The 12,484-nt window shown below is 41.1% G+C and overlaps 1 protein-coding gene across 1 annotated transcript; it reads left to right on the plus strand.

Moving 5' to 3' along the window:
* Positions 1–1,358: 1,358 nt before the first annotated feature.
* On the plus strand, positions 1,359–6,143 carry LOC311339231 (odorant receptor 131-2-like; the record flags this gene model as incomplete). The annotated part of the gene is made up of 5 exons (XM_084464609.1): positions 1,359–1,564; positions 3,716–3,854; positions 4,666–5,091; positions 5,756–6,009; positions 6,092–6,143. 5 exons carry the CDS (start codon positions 1,359–1,361, stop codon positions 6,141–6,143), a joined length of 1,077 nt encoding a protein of 358 aa, XP_084320735.1.
* Positions 6,144–12,484: the final 6,341 nt, after the last annotated feature.

Consider the following 12,484-nt stretch of genomic DNA (forward strand, 5'->3'; position numbering starts at 1 on the left):
AAAGTAGTCACATACGCCTTGATAGGTGCTCATTTTGAGTTCCCTTGTCTAACCATGCCTGTTCCCATGTCTTATAGCTAGTGGCTAGTGGTCGTTTGTTGTAGTTATTTGAGCTTTGGTGTTACTTGTGCACATTCATTTTGCAAGATACATTTTTATAAGAAAGAAAAGAGTTTCAGAGTGTTGATGGTGCTCTATATTGTCACATAATAATATTGTAACATTTGAATATTTGAATATAATATTTCAACATTTATATTGCCACATATGAATATTGTAACATAACATGACATTTTACCATTTATTTTGTCACATATTAATATTGTAACATAACAATACTGTAACATTTATATTGTCACATATTAAGGTTGTAACATTATCATATTGTGATATAATATTGTAACAGTTATATTGTCACATATTAAGGTTGTAACATTATCATATGGTACAATTTATATGATCACACATTTCAATGTGTGGCTAGTGTTGCTGATATGAACATGAATATTTAAATATAGTTTTATGAAATATATATATATAATCTATATATTGTCGGCGTAAATGCATGTCACTATGATTTCACCTCAAGCCCTCTAACCCTATGTATTTAATACAACAAACCATTCACTGAAAATCAATGTACTCATGTATTATGAAATTATACAGATAGGTCTACATCTTTTGATCTAATAGAAAACATTAGATTATTTGTAGTTAGTTAGTATGTTAGTATTAGTTTGTATGATTTTGTTGAAGACTTAAAATATAAAAATAATTGAGTGTGTAAAGGAGAGAAAGACAGAACATGAGTTCTGTGTTTTTACCATCCGGTTCTCTGTTTCTCTAAGCTGAATGGCTCTGGGCACTGCTGAGAGGATGAAGGGGTGGAGAGATGAACGTGTGAACAGATAAATCTGTGAGTCCTACTTTGCCTTCATGTGCTTGATACATGATTCATTAATATGCTACAATGAACTTTTAGTCCGTATTAACCCTATTCTACATTACTTGATCAATGGTTCAACATTTATCAGTGTTGGGAACACGTTTTATTTTATTTGAGCAATTTTAAGAATGTTTATTTACAGAAAAGTCAGTTGTCTCGCTTAAAGTAATTTAAATTAACTTAAATTAACAGACTTTACTGTAAAGGACAATACTTTTTTAAGTAACTTGGAGGTACAGAGCCAGAACACCAGGGTTTGCAGCCCTACTAGCCTGGAGTGCTATGGGATCTTGAGACTAGACCTCAGGGAGACAGGACGTTGTTTAACACCTCATCTGTGAACTCAACCTTTGATTGATGTGTACTGTCCCTGCCTGCCTGTTATTATCTCTCTTCAGAGCAGGTGAGAACGATGAGGATGATGATGATGTCCAACTCCTCCTTTAGTCCTTTGGAGCTGCTGACTAGTAATAGCAGCTCCATGCAGGCCGGGGGCGCTGTGGGGTTCCCTAAAGACAGCTTCAGCAATGCCATGACAAAGAACATAGTGGCCATGATCGTCTGGCTCGTCCTCAACGTCATTAACGGCAGCATGGTATACACCTTCGTGAAACACAGGTACACACACACACGCACGCACACACACAAACAGAAGCACACAAACACAGAAGAATACAGTTGACTAAGTGAGCCCCTACTGCAGTGGAATGATGATGAAGGTTATGATGATGATGATGATCTAAACACTAGATCCAAGTAATTTAGGACATGGGCTTTGGATATTAGGGGTCAAACCTTTTCTCTCAGGGTCAAACAGGTAAGCCATTATACTGCCTCAATGTCCTTGTAGATATTGGTGTTGTTGATGTTGATGTTCCAGTGGCTTCTACGAGGACCCGCGCCACATCATGTTGTTGTTGTTTGTGTCCCAGAGTGTTCTACAAAGACCAGCGCCCCGTTAGCATCATTAGCCTAAGTGGTTTGTGAAGTTCATCGTACGAGCATCGTACAGTTTTCACACCGTTTCCCGAAAGCATCGTTGCGTAACGAACATCGTGAAAGCACTTGTAGCTAACAAGGGCTCCAGGGGCACTCGTAGAGCGCTAAGAGCATCGTTACTATAGCCTCAGTGGAGTCACCAGCTGGACATTCAGTGGTATGGGATGTGTTTTATTAAAACACATCCCATACCATACCACTGAATGTCCAGCTGGCGCAATTTCGCAATACCCCAAAAACAGTGGTTACCGCCGATATATTACTCGTAGACTACTCTTAGATTTAAACAGCAAAGACAGAGACATGTTAGAAGTCAACAACCACAACATTTATTGCAGCAATTTAAAATTCCAAAAATACATGCACAGCCGAAATTTACAGATCAAACGCCACGTCACAAGGCATATAATAAAATCAAATGATTCCATTGCTCTTGTGTGGGAGGTCGCTTTCGAGCTGCACTTGCTGTCTCCCTCTGATTTTAATTCAACCATCGTGGTTAAAATGTACTCATATTGATCAATAACAGAAGACATGCATAAATCATGCTGAGACCAGCAGGTGTCGGAGAATTTCTGCAGGCGTTTTTTGTTGCGGTTGTTTGCCATAAAGCACTGTAGGCACTTTGGTGAGGCTGTGATGAAGTTCACTATTTCTTGGACCGTGTCTAGACAGTTACGAACATCCCTGACCTTAGTGGAGTGCACAATCGTCAAGTTGAGTGTGGTTTCTGCAGTAAACGTAGACTGCTGCATGAAGCGATGCGTGCCTGAACGCTGCGCGCTTTCCCACTTACATTGCCCGCACTAGCATACCCCTGCCAAACACTATGGGCAGGATCTAAAGCTCTCCTAATCGGGTCAGCAATAGTCGTGTCAATGCCTAGCTTATGTGTTTGAATGATAATGAATGAATGGAACATTGCATTTGTAATGTTTACACCAAAGATTCTAGACTAGAGAGTGTGCGCCAATCAATGAAACCTTATGCAGAATCAGAGAAAGTCTGCTCTCTTTGCTGCGCAAAGCATGTTTCAGAAATCAGCACATTGAGATAAATGTAGTTGTCACACAGACACAAGCTATTTTTAATTTTTGGATCATGGAATCATTTCAGGGGGGGAAATGCCGTGAAAAATTGTAAGCACAGTGCATTCAGGATTAGGACTGAAATAGCATATGTCGGCCTAGGCCTAATTAATTGTGTTTTAATATTTTTAGCATTCATATTATTGTAGTCTATTCTTTTCGTTGGCTACTCTGCTGTTGGCCTTGATGGGGAGATATTTTTTGCTGCCACAAAATATACAGTTTCAACAACATTCCTGCGTCTCCCCCTCCTACAGGCCCCATTTCAGTGTCAGTGGACAGTTACAAGCCTACTAACGTCGTTAGAGCAGTGCACGCGCGTTCATGTTGAGAGGAGTTTCGGTAAACACTCGGAAATCTTTTACGAAGGTTCGAAAGATCCTTTGTGAGAATGATCATACGAGCATGGACCCATCGTTATCGGGAAACGGGGCCCAGCGCCACATCATGTTGTTGTTGTTGTTTGTGTCCTAGAGTGTTCTACGAGGACCCGCGCCACATCATGTTGTTGTTGTTTGTGTGCCAGAGTGTTCTACGAGGACCCACGCCACATCATGTTGTTGTTGTTTGTGTCCTAGAGTGTTCTACGAGGACCCACGCCACATCATGTTGTTGTTGTTTGTGTCCTAGAGTGTTCTACGAGGACCCACGCCACATCATGTTGTTGTTGTTTGTGTGCCAGAGTGTTCTACGAGGACCCGCGTTACATCATGTTTATCTACATGGTGGTGAATGACGCCATGCAGCTCAGCCTGGTGACCACCCTGTATGTGGTGAGCTACGTCTTCAGACAGATCCACGCAACCGTCTGCTGCATCCTGGTACTGAACAACACTGATTGTCTCTAACCATTACCATCTCTAACCTGAACATAACCATCTCTAACCTTAACCATCTCTAATCTCACCTAATCAATCTTTAACCATAACCATCCATAACCACCTGTAACCTAACCGTAACCTTAGTTAGGATTGGTTAGGGTAAGTTAGGACCACTGTTGCTTAAAATATTATAAAAAATATATGTTAGCGTTGGTAAAGGTGAGTTATGTCCAAGGTTAGTTAGGGTTGTTAGGTCTAGGGTTAGTTAGGGTCAGTAAGGGTAGGTTAGGGCCAAGGTTAGTTAGGGTTGGTTAGCTCCAGGGTTAGTTAGGGTTGGTTAGGTCCAGGGTTAGTTAGGGTTGGTTAGGTCCAGGGTTAGTTAGGGTTGGTTAGCTCCAGGGTTGGTTAAGGTAGGTTAGGGCCAAGGTTAGTTAGGGTTGGTTAGCTCCAGGGTTAGTTAGGGTTGGTTAGGTCCAGGGTTAGTTAGGGTTGGTTAGCTCCAGGGTTAGTTAGGGTTGGTTAGCTCCAGGGTTAGTTAGGGTTGGTTAGGTCCAGGGTTAGTTAGGGTTGGTTTGCTCCAGGGTTAGTTAGGGTTGGTTTGCTCCAGGGTTAGTTAGGGTTGGTTAGCTCCAGGGTTAGTTAGGGTTGGTTAGGTCCAGGGTTAGTTAGGGTTGGTTAGCTCCAGGGTTAGTTAGGGTTGGTTAGCTCCAGGGTTAGTTAGGGTTGGTTAGCTCCAGGGTTAGTTAGGGTTGGTTAGCTCCAGGGTTAGTTAGGGTTGGTACGTCCTGGTTCAAGCCTTCCCTCGGTGCAGGTGATGACGGCGGTGCTCACCACCCGCTCCACCCCTCTCATCCTGGCGGGCATGTCCGTGGAGCGCTACCTCTCCATCTGCTACCCCATGCACTACGGCCACATCTGCACCGTGCGCCGCACCTTCGTCCTCATCTGGGTCATCCTCCTCCTCACGGCCGCCCCCCCGCTCACCGACCTCTTCATCACCCTGGCCAAGGAGCCGCCAGAGTTCTTCTACTCGTCCATGTTCTGCGACCACACGCTGCTGTTCAGGGACCGCTCCATCTACTACAAGAACTGCGTGTTCGACGGCAGCTACCTGTCCTTTGTGGCGCTGACGCTGCTGTACACCTACTGTAAGATCATGATGGCCGCCCAGGCCGCCTCCACCACGCTGGCGTCGGTCCAGCGGGCGCGCAACACCGTACTGCTGCACGGAGCGCAGGTGAGCGTCCACAGAACCACCAAACCACAATCTGAGAGAATTATGGAATCACTGTTTGGGTTTGTCGAAATTCTGTTGTATATGCTATACCATACCATAACAAAAGACTACATTTCATAACATAACAAACCCTATCATAGCATACCATGCCATAACAGATTGCAACAATGTGCTGTCTGGTTAACGCAACATAACATAACACACTGTCACTATGTGCTGTCTGGTTAACGCAACATAACATAACAGCCTGTCACTGTGCTGCCTGGGTAACGTAACATAACAGCCTGTCACTATGTGCTGCCTGGGTAATGTAACATAACAGCCTGTCACTATGTGCTGCCTGGGTAATGTAACATGACAGCCTGTCACTATGTGCTGCCTGGGTAACGTAACATAACAGCCTGTCACTATGTGCTGCCTGGGTAACGTAACATGACAGCCTGTCACTATGTGCTGCCTGGGTAACGTAACATAACAGCCTGTCACTATGTGCTGCCTGGGTAACGTAACATGACAGCCTGTCACTATGTGCTGCCTGGGTAACGTAACATGACAGCCTGTCACTATGTGCTGCCTGGGTAACGTAACATGACAGCCTGTCACTATGTGCTGCCTGGGTAACGTAACAAAACAGCTTGTCACTATGTGCTGTCTGTCTGGCTAGCTGATGCTGTGCCTGCTAGCATTCGTGGTGCCGTCGCTGCAGGCGGCGCTGATCACTCAGTTCCCTCACCTGAGCCTGGAGATCCGCTACGTCTTCTTTCTCCTCGTCTACATCATACCCCGGTTCCTCAGCCCCATCATCTATGGGTTTCGGGACGAGAACTTCAGAAGGTACTGGATCCGCTACCTCACCTGTCAGACAGGGAGAGCTGGCAGAGTCCGGCCCCTGCCCTTCAAGGCCTTCCCCAAGTTCAAGTAAGAACCTCTGGGTCGAGCGGGGAAAGAACTGGTGTCCATAGTGGAGGTCCCTGTAAGGCTGACTTCTCTTCTTTGTCAGGCAGTGTTTCCTGGACGATGAGGAATCACAAGGACCTCCAGACTCTGTGTAAAGAAAACAGAAGAAAATAATTATTGGATTTTTTTCCATTTTTTGTCTTTGAAAAAAGTCTTCAAGGTTTAATACAGAGTACAAAGACTCTCCGGGAGACATTGTTGAAAAACAGAGTTTCTTGATTCTTTGGATTCATAGAGGAATGTTTTAGTGCCAGTGGACCGAAAGTTGTGCTTTTGTTTGTAATTTTTCCCTAGCAATTTCTGGCTGCATAGAAATGTTAGACTAGAGCTTCCAAGCTAAATGCTAATGTTAGCATAGTGAGTGGTGACAATATTTTAATGTTTGCACACTCATTCCAAGCTATAATGCATTTGTAGCCTAGCAATTCATACCAATATGCTAAAATGTGCCTACCGCTTCTCAGCGATATGCTTATGTTAGCCAAGCCATTCCAAGTGAAATGTTATGGTTAGCCTAGCAATTTCTGAGTTAATATGTAGAGAAAATGCTCAAAGTGCAGCCTTAATAGAAAGAGACAGAACCGGAGGATCTAGAACATTTAAATAAACTAGAAAATGCATTTCCTGCAGAAAATGCGGTGAGTGCTGTAGTGCAAAATGAAGTTGAAAATATTTTTTAATAAAGACATAGTTTAAGACGTAAAGAAATGTTAAATGGCTTAAATCAAATTAAAGGATTTGAATAACAGTTCAACAGTCTAAATGGAGTAAACAATGTAAACATGCAGACCATTTAAGAAAATGTAAATGGTTGGAAACAAATAAAGTAACAGCTGAATGAAAAGCGCAAAGCATTGCTAAAAATGCAGAAATGTAAAATTAATTGAACTGAAGAATCAGAAAGGTCAAATGTATTGCCCTGCACTCTGAAAAATCGGAAAGGTCAAATGTATTGCAGTGCACCTGGAAGCTGAAATCGAAAACTGACACGCTGAATTACATTACCTGAAGAAGCAAAGTGCTGAAATACATTGTTACAAAAGCTGGAAGCTAAACTGTAATACTGTCAAAGCTGGAAGGTAGTAGTAGTACAAACGATATGCCTTATGAAAGGTGTGGTATTGATTGATGTTTGTAGAAAGAATTATAATAATCCCGCCAGTTGTTTTTTTTAAACCAGCCGATATATTGTATGTACTCGCCTAATGCTCATTCTGCCAGCATAACGTTATTAAAATTAGTCCAATAGGGCGGAAAACTGCCCAATCTGGCAACACTGCCTGCACGTCCTCGCGCTCTAACCTCAGCGTAAATCAATGAGACCAACTGAAAACAAGTTGACATGGAACTTAAACTGTGAAGTATAAGGTAATCAAAATTCTGTTTTCAGATTATTGAAGATACACTTGTGTGAATTTGTTAAACCTTTGAACGAAGGTTAACGATAAAATATTGACCAAGTTACAAAGTGTCAGAGAATGGATGGCTTGTTCAACACAAAGGATGCAAAGGGACAACTCTGTTCCATTCTGGTGATTTATTTTCTTTGAGATGGATTTGATGGTTGTTGAAACATATTTGTAGAAGAAAACGAAGCATTTTGTCAAATCATTTCATATAGTATAATGTATCATAATGTATATTGTAAATATGAGAGCTGTATACTGCTAATAAAACATTGATACATCATGTTGCATCATGAGTCCCTGGCATGACGTAATATCTCAATTGTGGGTATCACTTGTGGGTATAGGGGTGGAGAGAGATGTGCTATAAAAGTGTGACTCCAGCCGGTTGCTGAAACGCTCTCTGGTCACCCAACAGGTGAGAACTACAATATCATATTGTGATAGCTCATATTTAAATATATAGTATAATATCACTGTATGAAATAATATAGAGAATATTGATATATGTATCTACACAAAAAATATACAATTGTAATATGTCATTAATATTATTTTTATCTATAGATGAATGTATGAAATTATATATAGACTATTCAGGTATTGATCTTTTGGTGCAGTTCACAACCGCACAATTCCCAATTTTTGTATTTTTTTATTCTCTTAATTTCTCTGTATCTCATGCATCAATGTCTACAGTTAGCCCTCATCCCTGTCCTTAACCTTTTTAATTAATTAATGGTAAGGATTAGGATTTTTGGAATTATAATGATCACATTATTTAGATGATTGTACTTTCTTTATTATTGTGATCATGAATGTCATTTAATGGAGCAACATTATAAAGATAGTTTTTCTAAAATATCCTATTTTCATTAGCATAATATAGGATCATGTTAATATTAGTAATGACCTTTGTATCATTATCCGATAGAAAATTATATTTGATAGTCTGTATGATATTGAACCTGTATTTTTACATGTGCCTTGGTGAAGGGCACAGGCAGGATTATTAATGTATCATGAATGTTTTTTGGTGCAAGAGGATATTATATATATATATATATATATATATATATACCCAGAGGAAACCCGTAGAACATGGGGAGAACATACAGTCTCCCCACAGAAAGGTCCTCGCTGGGTTGTTTCATGCTACCATTATATATCTGGGATCATTCAGCACCTATTGCTCTCCTTACTGTCACTGGAATGAGGGATCCCTCTTCTGTGATCCTCTAGTTTTCCTTGTCCATTAAAGCAAGGGGTTGTTAAAGAAGTTTTTGCCTCGGGATCACAAAGGCAATTTGGGTGTGTCTGTCAAACTTAACCAGACTCACTTTGAGCACACTGGAATAGGTGAGACTTTTGTAAACAAAATCTGGGGATGATTAGCCGGCCCTGTTTGTACCGAGCCAGGACACCATGTGTTGTCTTGCCTACCTACCTCCGACTGGATCAAGGCGATTTTGCGTCCCAACCTGTAGTTTAAGAATTGCTACTGTTAGTGTAAGGTGTAAAGGCTGTAACAATAGAGTTGAGGTTAGGTTGAATTGTGAGGTGTCATCAGGATGAACAGCACTTCAAGACATGACAGCTTCAGGGAAGCCTTCATCAAGAACTTCATCACAGTCTTCCTCGGTGTTGCCATCAACACCATCAATGGCTCCTTCATCTACATCTACTTCAGGAGTGAGGTGTTCAAGAAAGACCCCAGGTACACACACTTTAATTTCATTTTGTCTTTATTTCGGAAAAAAAAAAAGGCAAGTATGACGCATCATACAAATACACATAACAAGAAACAACAATAATTATAAAGTGTAATAAACTATATTTATAAAATAAATGTATTGTCTATGTCCAAAAAGGAGTGGGAGGAAGCCGAGGCTTATGTATTCCCACCCCTTATTCAACTGCTCATAATTATCTGCTATGAATTTATCAGTTTTAAACAACTATTTACATAATGTGCATCAAATTATTTGTATTTATACAATACTCAAAATCACCTATCCCAATACAATCAGTGTAGCTAATGTCACACTCAAAATAACCTACACTCATCCTGATACCATTCCAAAGAAGTGTTATTGTACCTCTTTTTAAACTGAATTACTTTACTTTCTGTTCTAAACAGAAGCTTTACTTCCTGTTCTAAATGATTCCACAAATTCACCCCACAGATTGTCATGCACATACTTTTAAGAGTTGTTCTGAAATTGTATTTTTTTTTAATTAAGTTCCCCTCTCAAATTATACCCACCCTGTCTGTCCATAAACCGTTTTTGGATGTTTCCCAGTTGATTTCTTGCCTTGAACATGATTTGTGCAGTCTTAAAATTGAACCAGATCAGTGAGCTTCAGTACGTTTGACTATAGGAATAATGAGTTGGTACAAGATATCTAATGTTATTGATGATCCTTATTGCTCTTTTTGTAATGTGCATAACGGCTGTAGGTTGTTTATTTTTGTTGTTTAAGTATTTCCCCATATCTCCACAGAGTAAGTCAGATATGGTAATATGAATGTATTATAGAGAGTATTTAATGATTTGTGGTTCAGAATGTATCTTGATTTTCCCAATAATTGCTATGGTTGGCCAGATTTGCTTTAATGTGATTAATATGTGATTTCCAGCAGATTTTGTGGTTTAAGATCACACCCAGAGATTTTATTTCATATACTCTTTCTATACTTATTTTATCTATTATCAATTGGACTTGAGTCTTTGTTTGATGATTTCCAAATAGCATAATCTTTGTTTTGCTTAAATTAAGAGACAATTTGTTGACATCAAACCAATGTTTTAATTTTTTAATTTCTGCTGGGCCGGCTTGAGGCGATCGACTGAAATGTAGTCAGGCCTGCCCCCAACGTCTACTAGGAAGGCCTTGTCCCCAGCCTCCAGGACGTGAAACGGACCGTCGTAGGGAGGTCGGAAAGGGCCCCGATGGGCATCATGGCGGATGAAAACATACTTCGCCGACAGCACGCTGGGCGGCACACAAGCCTTCGGGAGGGCGTGCTGCGAGGTGGGCGCAAAACCCCGGACCCTGTCCTGGAGTGAGGTCTGCTCCTGGGCCGCCGACCAGGGAGCTGTGGCGGTGGGGATGAAATCCCAAGGAACCCGTAGCGGCTGCCTGTAAACCAGCTCAGCCGACGAAGCCAGCAGGTCCTCCTTAGGAGTAGTCCGGAGGCCCAACATGACCCAGGGGAGCCTATTGACCCAACCGTCATCCGTAAGGCTGGCCCGGAGTGCAGCTTTCAAGGAGCAATGAAACCACTTTACTCAACCCATCAGCCTGTGGGTGATGAGCAGCAGTTCGAGCAGTAGCCGCACACCCAGGCCCCCGGCGACCGCATTCCACAGCTCGGAAGTGAACTGAGGTCCCCTGTCAGAGGAGACATCAGAAGGGGGGCCAAACCGGGCGACCCCGGTGCCTATGAACGCCTGGGCCAAGTCAGAGGCACCTGGGGGGCCAAACCGGGCGACCCAGGTGCCTATTAACACCCGGGCCACGTCAGAGGTCATAGTGGATGCCAGCGGGACGGCCTCCGGCTAGCGGGTGGTCCTGTCCACCATCATCAGGAGGTAGGTGAACCCTTGAGAGGGCGGCAGGGGCCCCACCAGGTCCACATTCACGTGGTCAAATCGCCACTCCGGTGCACCTTGGTGCGCTGGCAAACCACCAACCATATCATTGCAATCAGTAGAGGATTTGCTCTTACATTCTCTTACAGTGTCTATGATTTCTTTTTTTTCGACTACTCTAAGGTAAATAGAGCTGGTATTTCTATCCTAAAGATCAGTATCCACCACTTCATTTGTTTCTGGGTGATTCATTTTTTCTGCCAAATACGGTCCCACATTAACAAAGAATTTGTTAAACCCATCAACCACATCATCCATATTATCTATTGTCTTATCTTTCTCCATAAAATAATCAGGGTAACCTGTATTTTTTCACTATTTAGCACTTTCCATAAACATTTCTTGTTGTTTTTGTTATTCTGTAGTATTTTATTATAGTATTCTTTCTTACATATCCTCATTATATTGGTTAATTTATTTTTATATTTTTTATAGCCTATAACCCTAACCGTTATTTTCTGCTTCTGAAGTTGGATATTTTATACATTTTCTATACAGTGTATTTTTCTTTTTGCAGGAATTTTTTAAACCCTTAGTGATCCACGGACTAGTTGTCTGTTGTTGTTTGTCCATCACTGTATAGTTTCACTGGACAGTTTTTGTCATAAAGTGATTTTAAAAACATTTAGAAATCCATTGTATGTTTTGTCAGTATATCTTCTACCTCATATATTACCCTCCAATTCTGTTTCAGTAATTCTTTAATGCATTTATGTTTTCTTCGGTTCTCAGTCTTTTGTATTTAAAATGACTGGTGTTCTTAGGTTTCCTATAATTAGTGATAAACAATAAAAACAGGCAAATGGTCACTGATGTCACTGTATAGCAGTCCGCTTACTGTATTGTTTTCCATAATATTAATAATATTCCATAATATAGTGAATATATTGTCTATTAATGCTGCTGAATGAGAAGTAATTATACTAGGTCTTATCGTAGGATATAAACCCATACTTTACATTGTATTGATGAATTCTTCCGTCATTTTATGTTTTTTTGGATTCAAAAGGTCAATATTATAATCCCCGCATATGAATATAATCTTTTGTAATCATATTGAAAACATGTTTTCCATCCAATCTTTAAATATTTCAAAGTTTGATCCGGGAGCTCTGTATTGCTGACAATAACATTCTTGGTCTTTTCCATACAAATTTCTATTGTAACACATTCTAGCAAATCATCAACCGCTGTTGTCATGTTTTCCACCACCTTGTATTTCAGTCTTTTGTCCACATATAGATAGCCACACCTCCTCCACCTTTTTTGCTTCAGTTTGTATAATTCAGTTCATAGCCATCAATCCCAAAGTCCACACACCTTTCTCAGTGCTGATCCAGGTCTCTGATATTGCTATAATGTTAAATGTGATCT

The sequence above is a fragment of the Micromesistius poutassou genome (assembly GCF_964030765.1).
Source record: "Micromesistius poutassou genome assembly, chromosome: 2".
Taxonomy (NCBI): Eukaryota; Metazoa; Chordata; class Actinopteri; order Gadiformes; family Gadidae; genus Micromesistius; species Micromesistius poutassou.